The following is an 18,463-nucleotide window of genomic DNA, read 5'->3' on the forward strand; positions in this document are numbered from 1 at the left end:
TTCTTTTCAGAAAAATTCCTTTTGATGCTTAGTATTTATATTGAAGTTTGATTAAATTTAGATTCATACCGCACTATACTGTGTTTGTACAAAATAAAGTTATATAGTTTCGATTTTATTGGAGGCATATTGTCTTTGAGTAAATTCTAAAAATGTACCTCAAAATTAAGTGAATATTATCAAGTTTAGCGTGGGGTAGAGCAGTTTGGTAGCTTGCAAGGCCCGTAAACCTGATGTCAAAGATTCAAATATTGTCCCCACAACATCTTGTTCTGGAGTTAGTAATTAATTCCCGCCATGCCTTCTCTATTTAGATTTTACAATTTCAATCTTAGCAATACAAATAACTCAAATGAGTTTAACAATCTCAAATGCAAGTAAGTTGGTATGCTTTAGTTTAGCAACTGTACTATGTCATTTTCAACCACCAAATTTAGACTTGCTTCATCATCAAAAAAGCCTTTTGAAGTAGGTTTAAGTGATATCAAGCAATAATAGCAAGAGTTGTGGAGGTCATTCTCAAATCATAACGGAGTCTAAAAGCTACTCTTTTCGTTTCGTATTATTCAATCATGTTGATACGACACATTTCTTTTTAAAAAGAGATGTAGTTTATTAAACAAATTTTATCAACGATGTTTTGAAACTGTAAATTTAACTATTAATTTTATTTTATGTAATTATTTAACACTAAAAATAACATAAGAAAATCTCTCGTAATTTACTAAACTGACAAGTAAAATAAAACGGAGGGAGTATAATAAATGTCATATAACACTTATAAGCAAATTGAAGCACTTAATGAGCTAGCTTCATGATGATGCAGTTTCCCAAACAACAAGTGAAGCCCATGACACTAATAAAGGCTAAGAAATTGGTCCAATAACAAAGATTTGATCAATGATTTCAAGTTCATTTTTTCTTAATGTGAAATTATTTTTGTGTGTGGGTAGGGTAGAGGGAGTAGGTGGGGGATGTAAAATGAAGTAACAGAAAGCACTTTCATCAACTTGTTTTTTTGATAAGACATGATTGACATCATCAATTTAATAAGCCTTGGGAGATTTATATATATAAATATATATAATTACATTTTAGTATTGTCAGGTTTGTTATAGCCAGTAATCTTTCTTATTTTCAGAATTAAAAATTTCATATGGCTAGAAGGCTCATCAATTTATCAACTGATATTCATTTTCATATAGTCAAGAAAGAAAAGAAATATTTGTTAACGTAAAGACAATCTTTAGCATTAATAAATACGCACATAAATAAAGATGTCGTTAACATATTAGTTAATAGTCATTGAACTTAATGTCGCTATAACTATTAGGGACATTTACAATGCTATGATAATTGTTATTAGAAAAATAAATTATCAGCAATTAAGCTATTATCTTTAATTAATTACCATCAAAAATTATTTATAAAATAGTGCAAAGGAAAAAAAATGAAGTTACAAAACCAAGGTTCCTAACTAAGAAAAATAAGAAATAAAATTGTGATCTCATTTCTCTACACTAAAAAACTAAGGTTATACAGATTATTATATCTTTAAGTGAATCTCATCATTGGATCAAATGGCCCTCAAGAAACATAGTTGTGATCTGATCATTTCTCAACACCAAGAAAGTTTAGAATCTAAGATTTGGTTAAAAGGTTGAGGACTTTTGGCAAAAAGTTACCATGCCCCATATTGAAATACAAAGATCACTAATTAATGTGATGAGAATCATATATAGTAATATTTAATTAGGTAGGGACTCAAAAAGAGAAAGGACAAGCACTACATTTACTCAAGACAAAGTAAACTTTCCTAGGGCATGGATCCAGAAACTCCTATAGAGAAATGAAAAAGTGGTGTACACATATATAAACTAAATTACAAAAACAGTGTAGAAAACCTCATTTCTATTTTAAAACAAAAAGGCGTACAAAAGAAAAAGGCAAAGTTGACACATGGGATTTCTTGATTTTAAAATGTCTTCTTGTCCTTTGCTAATCCCAATGCTTAGGGTGCATATCTTACTCCTATTTCATTTAGTGTAACACAACATTATTTTACTATAATTAAAAGTAACTTAACTTTAAAAATTTGTCTTTATTCTTCAGTGAGACGATTTATAGTTATACATGTAATTAAACATCATTTTAAATCACATATTTCAATAGTTTTTCTTTTTTTTTCGTAACTATAAAACGATACGAGATAATATAAAACGAAAAGGCAAGTGACATAAAGTTGTGGTGTTATTGCAAGGCAGCTGCATAGCAAGATTGTCCATTCAAATAAGCCATCCCCTAATATACTACTACTACTACTATCATGCAGTAACGGAGCACTAAATAGATAGCTAATGATTAGGTTGTTTTTGAAGCAAAAAATGAGTAGCACCACTAATATGCATGCCAACTAATTTTTTTGTTAGTTTTGTTATTTTCTAATTGTCTTAAGTAGTACTTTATTAAAGGCACTGTAAATTTTATGCTAGTCTCTTGCCAATAAGACCTCTTTGAGTCTTCAATTGGGAAAATATACCACAAGTCTTGAGAATTAGGAAAACTCCGGTTATGAATATAATTTAGTTGGAGAACCTATGTGAAAAGATAGTCAAATTACATTTGGAACCCTAGGAAGATTCCTATATATAAAAGAGGGAAATACTTGATTAGAGTGATGCTATGAGTCTCTTATTTCTTAATTAGTTGGAGTAGTTAAAATGAGGAACTCTTATAATAGTATGTGTTATTTCAATAATCCATTTCAATACAATATAAGTTCATTGCAACTCTATGTAATGACATCAACAAAAGAAGTTTAAAATTTTTCAAGCCTAGTTTCGAAGTCTTGCAAAATATATAATATGCTTTCACTTTCAAAGTCTTGAAATATACAAAATAATCTCCATTTTTCAAAACTTTAGAAAACCCAAATTAAATATTTTTTTTTAAAAAAAGTTATCCCCTTTCATATCCTTTTTCCTGAAAAAAAAAATTCAGACTTTTTATCGAAAAACTACTACCAATTTTTATTCCTAGCAATATATAAATAATTCTTGAGAAGAGCTCTAATTAATTTCTTTATTGTCTTAAAAACTTAGTTTTTTCTACACACAAATTCTAGCTTCATTAGTGTCATTGGAGGAGAGCATTCTCTTATTGTATGCTTACGCAATGACAACCTTGAAATTTAAGTATGGATATGGATATGTCCAAGCAACCTTGATTAAAGTTCAATCTTACACCCCTTTCATATGTTAAAAGTGTTTATTTAGTTACTCCAAAGTCACTATATTCAGTTAGCCCATGAATGTTGTTATGTCTTTGAAAAAAATTTTGTGAGACTTTTATGAATCTTTCTATCGGAAGTTGGAGGAGCAATACGTATGATCTCACTATTTTTGAGTGACTTTTGAGCATATAGAGACCAATTTACAGGAATTAGGCGATATTAAATTTTCATGTGTACACTCTTGAATATTTTAGTGATATGGTTTCAGAAGGAATTTTTGTTAAACCTTTATGGAACCCTTCATAGTGGATTGGGGGATTTAGTAAATATTGTCTCACCATTTTCAGAGTGATTTTTGGGTATTTAGGCGTCCAAATTACAACAATTAGGTGATTTACTCAGTTGTTCGTGTGCGTTAGTCCATGAATTTATTTTGTAATATGATTTTCAGATGAACTTTTTGGATTTTTTTTGTAATTGAGAAGCACTTATGGATTCTTCCTAAGGGAGTTGGGGGCAGTACATACAGTATCACTATGTTAGAGTGGTTTGTGCGCATTTAGGGGCCAATTACAAGAATTGGAAAATTTTCACTATTTTTCGTGTGTGTTAGCTCATGCATATTTTGGTGATATATGTGAAATCTTAATAAAACCCTTCATAGGGAATTGGGGGAGTTGTACGTGCAGTCTCACCCTATTCGGAGTGATTTTTAGGCATTTAGGGGCCAATATACAAGAATTAGATGATTTTCTCAATTTTTCGTGTGTGTTAGCAATGAATATTTTGATGATATGACTCCGAAACGATTTTTCGCCGAAACCTTTATGGAATCTTCATATGGAGTTGGGGGTCTTGTAAATATTGTCTCACCATTTTTAAAGAGATTTTTGGGCATTTAATGGTCAATTTATAAAAATTAGGCGATTTTTTCAGTTTTTGTGTGTTAGTGTTAGGTGCACATGAATATGTATATTTTGAGGACTGACAAAAGGTGCATATTGGAGCAAGTTAGCAAACATGAATTGAGTTTACCAAGGCCTACTGGAAAAAGAATTCCAAAGTTTGAGCAAACGTGAATTGAGTTTACCCAAGTCGTATGAGAAGAAGGATTCAGAAATTAAGTGTAGCTTTATAATTTATTAGGAAGCTGACTTAACATAGGAAAACTACTTCCTAATCTGTTAAGGGGGAAGCAGTGTGCATATGCATGTATGTATTTACTTACCTGATCAATGCAAGAAGATGGAGTTTGCTATTGTCAAAAAGGGGAAATTTATTAAAAACTATATGTTTTGACAAATATTAAAATACATAGAAATGGTCGTGCCCACATGATACAAGGTGTTTGTTTAAACCAAGTCGAAAAAGGAATTATCTATTAATAGAGTTTTCTTATTCCCTTAAGGAAAACAGTTTTTTTATCTTATTAAGGAAAATCACGTAAGAAGTTTTATTTCGAAGCAAAGCGCAAAGAGAAGTCCTAACGCAAGAGAAGTCCAAGTCGAGTTTAGTTTAAAGACAAGGATGTTCGAGTTGAAGATGCGGCAGAAGTTAAGTTCGAGTTAAACAAGGAGTTGAAGATGCGGCGAAAACAAGTTCGAGTTGAACTAGGAGTTCCACACAAAGTAGGAATACTAAGTTTCAAGAGGAAAAGGAAGCAGAGCACAAGTAGGATTTCTAGTTGAAATATGTTTTGGATTCAATTCCAAATCTATAAAATAGGAGATAGTTTCTCTTGAGGAAATTGCGCACTTACGTAGAGAGAAGATCAAAACACAATCAAGAGTTTGAGTGAGTTTTGAAATTTACTTGGGGAGTGTTCCCAGTTTGTGAGGAAAAGTTGTAAGTTTGTAATTAAGAGTTTTAATTACAATCAAGTATGTGTAGGATTCGTCTAACAAGTTTGAGAAACTTGACGGACGGTAAAAGACTTAAACCCGGGGTTTTTTTTGTCTTGGGTAGCTAGGAATTAGAGTTTACAATTTTTTAGCTAGGAATTAGAGCTATAATTCCTTAGGTTACATACGTTCGTAATCTTTTGTTGAGACTCAAAATTTAAAGAAGTGGAGTTAAATCCTACAGAGGTTTAGATCGTGATTTTTACTCTTTATGAGTTGGGATTTTTCGCGGTAAAATATTGTGTTATTATTTTATTTATTTTACAAGACGTAACTGCTATAATCTGCAAAGAAACATATAGCCTTAGGCAAATTTGGGGGGTCAGAATTCTAACAGTTAGCCTATGAATATTTGTTGATTTGATTTCACAATGAATTTTTCGCGAAACCTTTATGGAACCTTGTAGGAAGTTGGAGTAGTAGTACATACAATCTCATCATTTTTAGAGTGATTTTTGGACATATAAGAGATAAATTATAGAAATTAGCCAGAGAATTTTCTTAACTTTTCATATATGTCAACCTTTGAATATTTTTATAATATAACTTAAGAACAAATTATTTTTCAAACCTTTAAATCTGTTAGGAGGAAAAATAAGTGTTCAATATGACATAGAAGTAGTCTAACATGTCAATCTTTTGAAAGAATCTCAAAGCTTTACCAAATCATATATATATTAGTATATTTGTATAAAAGAAAGGGGAATAACACACAGGACGTCAACATAGTTGTTTCAGCTGTGTGCTTTTCTCAAAAATGCATCTTGACTTATTGGTCAAAGGTTAACTTTTTATGTTTTAAGGTCTCAGTTTTAAATCTCAATAACAATCTTTTTAAAAAATTTTTTTTTTTTAAGTACTTCCACCTTTAATTTTATATTAATATTAATAATCAAAATTTAATTATTTATGTATTCTTATATATATTTTAGTTATTTCATTTTTTATGAAAAAAGATAAAAAAAGTATTCCCTTTGATTCTATACAATTTTTTCGCAATTATAAAATTATTTTTAGCTCTGACATTTGATTCTTGGTCAATGAAATGCCAATTTTTTTCCTTTTTGTTGCAAATATTTATAGAAAATTATCATTATTATGAAATAATAATATTTCATTTTACTTACTTCAATATTTCCTAATAAAACTTACTAATGACTTATTTTAATTTCTTAATAGAAATAATTTTTGAATTTTTTACTTATTTTATTATGTTTCCCACCCCCTCTGCGATTAATTATTTTATTTAATTTGATACTTTCTAATAAAACTTACTAAATTCTTATTAAAATATAAAATAATAATAATAATAATAATAGTAATAATTATTATTATTATTATCAAATCACAATGTTTCATTTTACTTACTTTAATATTTTCTAATAAACTTAGTAATGGATTATTTTAATTCCATAATAAAATTAATTATTAAAGTTTAACTTATTTCATTATGTTAACCGACCCCCTCTACACTTAATTATTTTACTTACTTCAATACTTTATAGTAATATTAATTAAGTGATAATTTAATAAAAATAAACTCCTAATAATATTGATAAATAAACTCCTCAAATTACTTTAATGCTTAATTAAATTAAATTAATTTCATTGTCAATATATATAAATTTAAAGGAAAAATTTAGGTCATGCTAATTAACGCGACTTGAACATAGCACAAATCTTCTTTTTGAATTTTAGAGAAAAGTTCGGACCAACTAATTTATAAAAATTTATATTAAAAGAAAATATCTTAAATATTCCACATATATTTTTGGGCATGTGCACAACATGGGCTATCTTTTAGGGAAAATTACGCAACAAAGCAAACTTATACTATTTAATTACTCATCGTAGTTATAATTTGCTATAATTATCATTCACCACTAACATTATACATTACTTATGTGGGCTGACTTCGAATTTGTATAATTAGTCATGTTTGTATACGTATAATTCGCCAGAATATACAAATACATATGTATAATTTACAATTATTTAACCTATATACATATACAATTCACTTCTCTCCAACTCTTTGCCCTCTCTCGCTCGTCTCTCTCCTCCCTCTTCCAATCTCGCTCACCTTTCTCCTCTTCTTCCAATCTCGCTTGCCATATATACAAATGTATATGTATAATATACAATTATATACATATACAATTCACCTTTCACCCACTTTCTGCCCCTCTCTCTCTTGCCTCTCTCCTCCTTATCTCGATCTCTCTGGCATCTCTCCTCCCTCTCCCAGTCTCGCTTGCCTATTTCCTCCCTCTCCCAATCTCTCTTGCCATATATACAAATGTATATGTAAAATATACAATCATATACATATACAATTCCCCTCTCTCCCACTTTCTTCCCTCTCTCTCTCTCTCTCTCGCATATCTCCTCTGCATCTTGATCTCTCTCTCCTCTCTCTCCCAGTCTCGTTCGCTTCTCTCCTCCCTCTCCCAATCTCTCTTGCCATATATACAAATACATATGTATACTATACAATTAGCTAACCAGTATACGCATAAAATTCACCTTTCTCGCACTCTTTTCTCCCTCTCTCTCGGCTCTCTCCTCTCTCTCCCTGTGTCTCGCTCGCCTCTCTCTACCATATTAATATGTAACTACAATTTATTATTATAACTATAGCTATGGGGGGTAATTAAATATATGTGAAAGTTTCCCTGTCTTTTACTAGTATATATATAAAGGAGGAACACAGAAGAGAGATGATTTTGAGTTGATCGGAATATAATTGAAAAAAGTAAAATTACTTACAATAAAATCGTTTTTGCTTCTTGATCATCTCCTCCTTCATAATCAATATTTGCTTTAACTATTTTTATCCGTTTCCTTCTTCTTTAATTAGTGTGATAAATATTCGAAACAAACTGGTTTGATAATAGGTTGTGTATACTTCATGTATTGTTGAACTATATTTAGTTTTCTTGAGTGTGCTATGATGTATAATCAATGTGCAACTCAGGTATATATAAGCTATATTCAGTTTTTAAGTGTATCATAATGCATATTCAGTGTAGTGTTCATGTATATATTAGCTATATTTAATTTTTATGTTTATCATAATGTATAGTCAGCGTATACTTTCTATACTTTTGAATATTTTTTTATATAAATAAACACATAATAACTATATTTTTTATAAACTTATTTTATTATATATATTCTGGACCATCCCTAACTTTTATTAATAGTTAGGTAGTTCTTCTTTACTATCTTTGAACTTATACTTTGTGCATTTTATTTTTGATATTATAAAAGAGCGTTAAATATGTGAATTAAGGTGAATATATAATCTGTTTTAAGATGTTACAACTATTGAGTGATGCTTACTATCTTTGCCAGCAATAGCCGAAGCTACAAATATGCTTTTTCTTGTGGTAGCTTTAATGACAATAGTAAAGGCCGCTAAATAAATGCTGCTAAAAGTAATTACTTTTAGTGACAATAATAAGGGTCTTTAGAGGCACTCGACATAAATGTCACTAAAGATTTTTAATGACATTGAATCCAACGACATTTAATCAAATATCGATTAATGTATTTGTGGCAATAAATATTGCTACTAAAAGGAAAATTATTGCCGCTAAAAATCTTTTTTGGTGTAGTGTTAAGAATTAATTACTTAGATACAATCTAGATTGTAATATTAAGTATCTTGCTAGATTTTGATGCATTCGGATACGGTCAAATACGTCCAGATATATGTCTCAGGATACATGAGGTCAAATTTGTTCAAGATACATTATATTCAAGTGAATTTACATGTATTTGAGATATCTAGCAGATCTCCCTGACTTTTCTCTCATCTTGCTCGCCACTCTTCTATATATATATGATATCTAGATACATGCGAATGACACTATATATAAATAGATATATGTATATAGTGTGTATCTAGTATGATTCACATGTATCTCAAATACATTACAAAATATCGCTCGTTTCTCTCCCTATTTTAGTGTATCTAAGAGTAAAAATACATATATCTAAGTGTAACTTTTTCATTATATGGTAGAAAATTCTATAATAAAGTAATATACATGATACTGACTGAGGAAAGGGAAAGTTTCCTTGATATTTCTTAGGTCAATTCTACATCTTTAGGTGTTGCAACTTAAAAACTTCATTTGGAGTTAACTCTGAGTGGTTATCTAAATGGTTGAAAACTATGCTTCTGGAAACAATAATCTAACTGACATAGAGTTAATAGCTCCCTCACGGTGTCACCTATAATAAAAGGAAACATATATCATATGTGAAATTTTGTTTTTTTTTTTAAGTGATTATGATGTTCGAATCAGTTTTTGTGTTTACCTAGCACCTCCCACTAGTAATATGTATGAAAAAATTGTATTCACCAAGACTATGATAGATGATCATAATAAATTGCTGTTTTTATTAACTTAGACCTTATGACTCTCAACTATTTGAAAAATTTTCTAATATATACCAATAACAAGTTTAAAATATTAAGAAACTTGAAGTTAAATTTTATAAATGTTATAGAAAGTATTTAAAATCTTCTTACACCTAATATGTCAAAGAATCTCCAGACGTTACAGAAAGTAATTAAATTCTCCTTACACCCAATATTATGTCAATAGGATATTTAAACGTTATTGAGAGTATTTAAAATTTCCTTACACCTAATATGTCAAAGGATCTCGAAACGTTACAAAAAGTAATTAAGTTCTCCTTACACCCAATATTTTGTCAAAGGATATTTAAATGTTACCGAGAGTAATTAAAATTTCCTTACACAAAATATGTCAAAAGAATCTCCACAAATATTTCAAGATTAGGATAGCTAATCAACCCATAAAATCAAGAAGCTTATACATTAGGTAATTTTATAAATGTTATAGGAAAGTATTTTAAAATTGAAATCTTCTTACACCCAATTTTAAAAGATCTCCAAAAGATATTCAAAATTAGAATAGCTAATCAACCCATAAAATTAGCACCAAAATAGCGCAGAAATTAATGACTTATAAATATATCCGCCACTTATATAGAAAAAAGCATCGTTTCACAAAAAGAAAAATCTTTGACTATTACACTTTTAATGATGTGTGGAGAATATTTTTTTATCATTATTATTTAATTAATCGAAATGATTTTTTGGAAAATATTTTTATTCAAAAAAATAATTTTTTAATTAATAAGAATTGTTATTAGAAAAAAAATTTCAAGTTTATTGTCTTTTTTTTTTTTGCGCAAAACAATTATACTAAATCCATATGGGTCCCACACATCCGTTTCCTAAAATAAGAATTGATTTTATTAGCGTACCCCATCACCCGTTTTTCCAAACTGGCCGGAGCCGGCGATGAAGAACATGAAATCCGAATGGTTGACTTTATTATTAGTGAACCTCGGCGGAATAATGGAACGCGCCGACGAGTCGTTATTGCCCGGAGTTTATAAAGAAGTTGGTAAAGCTTTGCATACTGATCCTACTGGACTTGGTTCTCTGACTCTTATCAGATCTATAGTTCAATGTCTTTGTTACCCTCTTGCTGCTTATCTCTCCGGCCGTCAAAATCGAACTCATGTCATTGCTCTTGGTGCCTTTCTCTGGTCTGCTGCTACCTTTCTTGTAGCCCTTTCTTCCACTTTTACTCAGGTTAAATAAAGTTACTGTCTTCATCTATTCTACATCTTTATATTATGTCAAATTAAATATGTTACGTGGAATGTTGAAATTGAAGGGTTATTCTTTTTTCAAATTGATGTATAAAGTTTGGTTCTTGGTAACCCCTGTTTTGTTTAGGAGCCAGGAATATTACTAATCTTTTTATATAATAAAAGTAATTACTCGGTCTTGTTTGCCTTTGAAGTCTGGTTCTTTGAGTCTGCAATATTTTTACAATTCGATTGTACTTTTAAGGCATTTCAGATAGTTTTTTTCAATTGTTATGAGAAGCATCATATAATTACTGTTTAGCAAAACTCACATTCTTCAATAGGTTGCCATTTCCAGAGGTTTGAATGGAATAGGACTCGCGATAGTTGGACCAGCAATCCAATCTCTAGTAGCTGATTCAACGGATGAAAGCAACCGCGGTATAGCTTTTGGTTGGCTACAGTTGACAGGGAACTTTGGCTCTATCCTTGGCGGGCTTATATCCGTGTTATTAGCTCAAACATCATTCATGGGAATAGCTGGCTGGAGAATCTCCTTCCATCTGGTAGGTTTTTTTAGTGTTGTAGTTGGTATACTGGTGCGTCTTTTTGCCAAAGATCCTCGCTTTATTGACAATTATGGCAATGTAAAAGAGCAACCTCCCCAAAAACCATTTAGAGAAGAAGTAAGGGAGTTGCTAAAAGAAGCAAGAGCAGTTGTGAAAGTACCTTCTTTTCAAATACTTGTTGCTCAGGGAGTGTCGGGGTCGTTCCCTTGGTCATCGTTGTCATTTACACCTATGTGGTTGGAGCTTATTGGATTCTCCCACAAGACAACGGCATTGCTCTTGACTTTGTTTAATGTTGCACTTTCAATGGGTGGATTGTTTGGAGGAAAAATGGGAGATGTCCTTGCAAAACACTTTCCGAATTCTGGTAGAATAATTCTATCTCAGATAAGTTCTGGCTCAGCGATCCCTTTAGCTGCAATCTTGCTTCTCGGATTGCCTGGTGATCCTTCCACAGCTGCAATCCATGGTTTAGTCTTGTTCATCATGGGATTAACAATATCTTGGAATGGTCCAGCAACAAACAAGTATGTTTCCTTCGAACCACAATATCATTCTGATTTTCTTGCATAGATCCTTTTGTCTTTAACTTAATCAACATGACATGTTTGCAGTCCAATTTTTGCGGAGATAGTTCCTGAGAGAGCTCGAACAAGCATCTATGCTCTGGATCGATCATTTGAGTCTATACTGGCATCATTTGCTCCTCCAGTGGTTGGTATTTTAGCTCAACATGTTTATGGTTTTAAACCAATCCCTAGAGACTCAACGGGCTCACAGGAAATTGAAACAGATAGAGAGAATGCAGCCCCACTTGCCAAGGCACTCTACACTGCTATAGGCATTCCAATAACAATTTGTTGTTTCATCTATTCATTCCTTTATTGTACATATCCACGTGACAGAGACCGTGCTAAAATGGATGCATTGATAGACACAGAGTTGCAACGGATTGATAAAACAGATTATCATCCTTCCGATGAAGAAAATGAAATGCACAAAAAAGAACTCAACATGATTGATATAGATTACAAGGTAGATGAGAGGCTTGACAACGACGAGAAAAGGCTTCTTCCAGATCAGTTATAATCCTCTGAATTCTGCAGATTGTAGAGCAAATGCAACAGTCAAGTATGTGCTTCTCGTATTCCACTTAGACTAAGTTAAAATTACTACTTCATCATACTGTGAACATTGACATTTTGACCAACCAAATGTTCTTCAAAATCAAACTTTATCAACATGATTTATTCGATATGTTTGGTCTTTTCCTAGATAAGATAGGATAAACGTTTAATCAACAAGCATCCATAGCAGCATTGATGTCCGGAGCCCCCATAGTGACCTGAGCTAACAAGGTTAGAACATCGAAACACAAAAAATACATGTATCACCTCGCATACATCAAGGTTGATGATCATTTCCTGTTCTGATAAGAAATTGGTAATTCCTGATACATTTCATTGGATATCTGAAAAGTGAGGGATTATCGCTCTGGGGCGAAATTCGTGCTTGGCAAATGGACGAACCAGACTATGACACGTGGATGAACCCAAACCCGAAAACGTTGGTCCTTCTTACATCGAACTAAGAGAATCCCGGAATCAGTCCCTAACATGACTTCGACCGATATTGCACGACAAACACACTCACTCTATAACCAGTTAAAACTCTCACTGGAGACATATTACTTTCCAGCTTGAGCTCCCTCGTAATGTCTCTCGAGCAGATCAATAGTCAACCTCGAGTCTAATTGGCCTTATCTAATCAACTCGAACCCAACCAGATTGAGTTTAGTTACGTGCTTCTTAAGTACTTACATTCTTTAAAAACGAATAACCTGTTATGAAACTATATAAATTTAGAAGAAGAAGAAAGTAGGGAGAAGAGAAAAGATCTCTTATTCATAGTATATTCACGATTCATAGATTTTTCACAAATCATATTTACAATGGAGGAAAACCCTTTATTTATAGGGAAAACCTTACTTGGTCCCCAAGTAGGATTCCTAACCATATCCTACAAGGACTCCACATAATTAGACATTCACTATAATACAAATTGTTTATAACACTCCCCCCTTTGAATGTCGGTAGATTATGTGCCTCGTTAAAACCTTACTAGATAAAACCAGTAGGAAAAAAACTAGTGAAGGAAAAAGAGTACATATATCCTATAATACGCATTATGGATGCCTCATCAAAAACCTTACAAGGAAAACCCAGTGGGACAAAACCTTGTGAGGAAAAAAGAGTACATCGCGTATTAACTCCCCCTAATGACAACATCAATTCAGAGACTAGAATCTTCGTTTTTTTTTTTTTACAATAATATTACTTGAACAGACCTCTTGTATGTTGATATCACCATTCTTGGGAGCTTATGAATGTAGAAAAAACTTGACGAAATATGCTTTCTTCTATCTGCTTTTATAAATCTTCCCTTCAGGGTCAAAGATTTTTGCAAGTTCCTTACTTCAACTTCTTTAAGCAAATAATCTATTGCCAAGAGTTTCAATTCTAGTCATCAACTTGCATAATAATACTTATATATGCTCTATGCATTTTCAATCTATTTAATCCTTATGAGGATGATAAACAAGTTTTCCAAAAACTTGTATATGCTTTAGATTTTGAACCCATTGGATATTTTCATATCAATTTTGTCAAGTAACAACATTCAATATTAGATGTATGACATCTTTTAGTGCCTAGATTGCAAGTCAAATAAGCTTTACGCTTACCAAGATGCACCATTCCACTTTTCACTTGATAATTATTTCTACACAAGCATGTTTTAATAGATGTAGAATCATATTCTCATAATCTTTTACAATATTGCGCGCTATTGTATCAAAGATATCGTCAATAATATACCATTTTGTATCGATTCACAACACGACAAAACTTATTGAGATCTCATCACTTCATTTTTTTTAGGTAGCTACCCCTCTCATGAGGTTTCATAAAAATGTTATGTCGTAGGCTCTCCAAGAGCACATTGTCTCCTTATTATGATCATTTTGATTCTTTGATCCTCCCCCTTTTTCAAAGATTATTTTATTTAGAATTGATTAGTCTATCATGCTTCATGTATATCATAGACTTTATCCTTAAGGGACATTCAATAGGAGTATTTACAACTTTTGTGTTGCTTCTAATCTCCCCCTTATGTTAGACAACCTAACATATATCTCAATCTTTTGGAGAATCTATCTTTGTGCATCATAGTATATTCATTAATCATATATTGCACATCAAAATTATCAGATGAAAACTATTTGGTCCCTGACCATAAACCAATTAACAGAAAAATTGATCATAACTTATTGGTTTGATTCATACAATTATGTTTGTATGTAATATCGTATTTCAGATCAACATATGAAACTTTATCTTCATAAGCAACGATTCACTATATGAGACATTTAATGTCACATCATCTTATATATTTATCAATATTATCAAGAAAAATTATCTTGATTTCATATTCTGAAAGTTGTGCTTTTAGCTAAATTATCTTGCACAAACAATTTTGTGAATGTCAAACTGCAAGTTGACAACAAACGCACATGTGATTATCTTATTGATGCATCTTTTTATCATATCACATGATAGGTAAACGGGCCCATATTCACCTTTAATACATTTCAGAATTTAGGGATTTAGTCCCAACTTTAGTTGATCCAATCAACTTTATCACGAGAACAAGCAGCGTAAATAATTCTGGAAGAATCTTCTAGTTTTTCAATGTATGTCCATTACTCAGTATGCACATATTTGGGATGACCAAATTATTCATGCCAACTAATAAAATTAGTAGTACTCGTAAACTCCAAGTTTACTACGCCATGTGCCTTTTGCTTTAGTAAGTTTCTGATTTTACTATTATATGAGTAAATTTCAATTTTATTACTCCAAGAGTAATTTTTAGATTTATTTCTTCTCAATTACTTTACCATTTAGGTGAGTCGCGATTCCATCATTGAATGAACTAATCTGAAGAAAATTGTGCATGTAAACATATTATTTGTGCCAACATTTTTTGCAAACATCAAGTTGCAAGATAATAATAGACACACATGAGATCATATAGAAGAAACATTTGTTAGGATCATTAAATATCTAAACAATCCACTTGGTGGATGACTAGGTCCACAAATATCTGTATACGTTCCTAGAACTCAGAAAATTCAATCTCAACTTTCGTTTATGGTGGTCTCACAATTAGCTTGCCTTGCTAACAAGTAGTACAAGAAAATTCACCATTTAAAAGAATTTTTAGTTTCTTCCATGAAAGTCTATTTTAATTTTTCATAATTCGTCTAAACATTATAGACTAACGATGTCCTAGACAATCGTGTCAAACTAAGAAAGTACTGAAATTAGTAAACTTCTTATTTATCATAGAATGTGCCTCAATTGCATTGATTCTTGTTTAATACAAGCCTGAATATAAAACATGAAACTTTTCTATAATACATGCCTTCTTAGAGACATTCTTGGTGATACCACATGATTGACCAAGGTCGCAATCTTTCTTATGCCAAGCATGGTGGCTTACACCTCATTCCCTTTAAAGAATGAATTTATATTTTTAGCATTTATTAAAAGATCTCATTCTTGATGAATGGAACACAAACATGTGCATATCAAATTATGATAGCTTTAGTACCTCATTCTATATTTATGTGCATTATTCAATCACTTGTCTTCTTTCAGACGTAATATGCACGACTATCACATTCACTTTAGGGAATGAAAGCTTTCAACTGAATAGGGTTCATGACTACTTTTCATCAAAAGCATACTTTTTGCTTTAATAGTCAAAATATCATCAATATAGTGCATTGAGACTCAAACTCAACGTCTTATCCATATAAAAGTGTCTTAGGTCATAAATCTATGGGTCTTGAACCCAATATCTTATCATCATGATGCATTATGACTTTAACCCAATGTCTTACCCTCTTTATGCGATTGGACATAAATCCATCGTCTTATTCTTTTGGTGCGATAAAACTTAAATCTATCGTCCTACCCATAATGAGGCTCAACCTCAAACCTTCAAAATAATTATAATTTTATCACTTTTGATGATCATTAATATGCGTACATTATAATTACACACAGAATTGAGATTATTGATTTCTTATAATCAACATTAGTAGTTAATAAATATAGCTTAATAGATCACATACCTCATATAAAGGTTGAAAACATATCTTTCACTAAATTGTGATTATTCAATTATTAAAATAAATTTAAAAAATTCTCTTCTCAATCGATTAAAATTAAACGTATAAAAGGTCAACAAATCTCTTTAAATACTTACTTTAGATGGTACCTCCAGATCTGTCACATTAATAATTATAACATAAAGATAAATCATACCTTGAAGATATAAGAATCTTATTGCATAACTTATGCAATATCTCTTTTGCACTTTTTCCGTCTTCTTCATAATTCTTTAAGAATAGAACAATCGTGCTGATAACGTGTTATGAAACTATATAAATTTAGAAGAAGAAGAAAGTAGGGAGGAGAAAAGATCTCTTATTCATAGTATATTCAGGATTCATAGATTTTTCATAAATCTTATTTACAATGAAGGAAAATCCTTTATTTATAGGAAAAACCTTACTTGGTCCCCAAGTAGGAATCCTAACCATATCCTACAAGGACTCCACATAATTAGACATTCACTATAATACAAATTGTTTATAACATAATCTATTTTCTTTTTTATTTTATATAAAAACAAATGATCATATTCCTTTTTTTGGTAACATTTTAAATCAAAGTAAGTCATTCTTTTCTAAACAGAGAAAGTATGAAGACACCACATTAGGATAGTAGGTCGGTTAGATAGTCAAGTGTAGCCTTAGTCGTAGTTCGAACATATCATTGTTCCGTGTACTTTGAATGTTAGCCGCTATTAGGTGTAGTATTATTCTTGTAGTTTTCCTTTTGTCTTTTGAGTTGGGTTCAGTGGCGGATCCAGGATTTAAAGGTTGTGGGTGCTCACTTCCAGGTGTAAAATTCGCTGGAAAAAATTTAAAAAAAGAAATGCTACTGGCGGGATCCAAACCCTCGCCAGTGGCTTCGCAAGCCTCTTATTGCAGGGGTTTAAACCAGCTCACCCACAGCTACTTTTGTTTTATGGATGCTCATTTAAATTATAATAACATATATATCATATTTTCTATATATATACAAAAAATTTTGGAAATTAATGGGTGCTTGAGAACCCGCGTCTGGCTTACTGGGTCCGCCCCTGGTTGGGTTATTACTTCGATTATGGTTTTATCTATGACTGCAATTTAGGATTGAATTTCTGTTATTTCTCTCTATACTGGACTTGTTTTTCTTTGAGTGAGGTTTATCAAAAATAATTATCTCTTTACCTTTAAAGTAGAGGTTAGATATACTTATATTTTATGCTCTTCAGACCTCACTTTATGTAATTATAAATATATTATTATTGTTGTTGTATTTAAATCTTTAATAAGTATTGGATATGACTCATATTTTTATTTATAAATTTAATACATTGAAAATCCTAAATATTAAACTCAATTAAATTATGAGAAGTGCCTAACAAAGAGACAATTGGACGGTTTGTGCCCCTTTCCAGTTGTGTATTTGTATTTTGTCGCCTGGAAGAGGGGGTCTTGCATGGTTAAAATATATTCCAAGTACTTTTTAAGAAAAAATATTTGAGTTTGATGGATCTGTCCCACTTTCACTCTCAATAAATATGTCAAAAATATTCAAAACATAGTATTTATTTGCTTCCAACTTGATCTTAATGATAGTTCAAAAATTAATCCAATCAAACAAAAAAAAGGCATCCCATGAAATCTCTTCACCTATTATAAAATACCCACTCCATCTTGTTTTTTTTTTTATTTAAGAAAAAAATCTTTCTCTGAGAAAGTATGATATAACCGATTTTTCACTTTATCTTATATTATATGTTCTTTATAATGTTATAGCAATTACAAAACATGGAAATAAATGATGATGTCATAATAAAGAGAAATCCAAATTTTCTTTGTTCAATTCATTTTTTTTAAAGCAAACTTATTACTAGACAAATATTTAGTGGTCTTTAATTAA

The 18,463-nt window shown here is 31.1% G+C and overlaps 1 protein-coding gene across 1 annotated transcript; it reads left to right on the top strand.

The window, feature by feature from the left end:
- The first annotated feature begins 10,422 nt into the window (after positions 1 to 10,422).
- On the top strand, positions 10,423 to 12,599 carry LOC107016309. Its single transcript, XM_015216800.2, has 3 exons — positions 10,423 to 10,774; positions 11,118 to 11,869; positions 11,957 to 12,599. Exons 1-3 carry the CDS (start codon positions 10,478 to 10,480, stop codon positions 12,429 to 12,431), a joined length of 1,524 nt encoding a protein of 507 aa, XP_015072286.1. The 5' UTR covers positions 10,423 to 10,477; the 3' UTR covers positions 12,432 to 12,599.
- The last annotated feature ends 5,864 nt before the right edge of the window (positions 12,600 to 18,463 follow it).

This window comes from Solanum pennellii, chromosome 4 (genome assembly GCF_001406875.1).
Source record: "Solanum pennellii chromosome 4, SPENNV200".
Lineage (NCBI taxonomy): Eukaryota > Viridiplantae > Streptophyta > Magnoliopsida > Solanales > Solanaceae > Solanum > Solanum pennellii.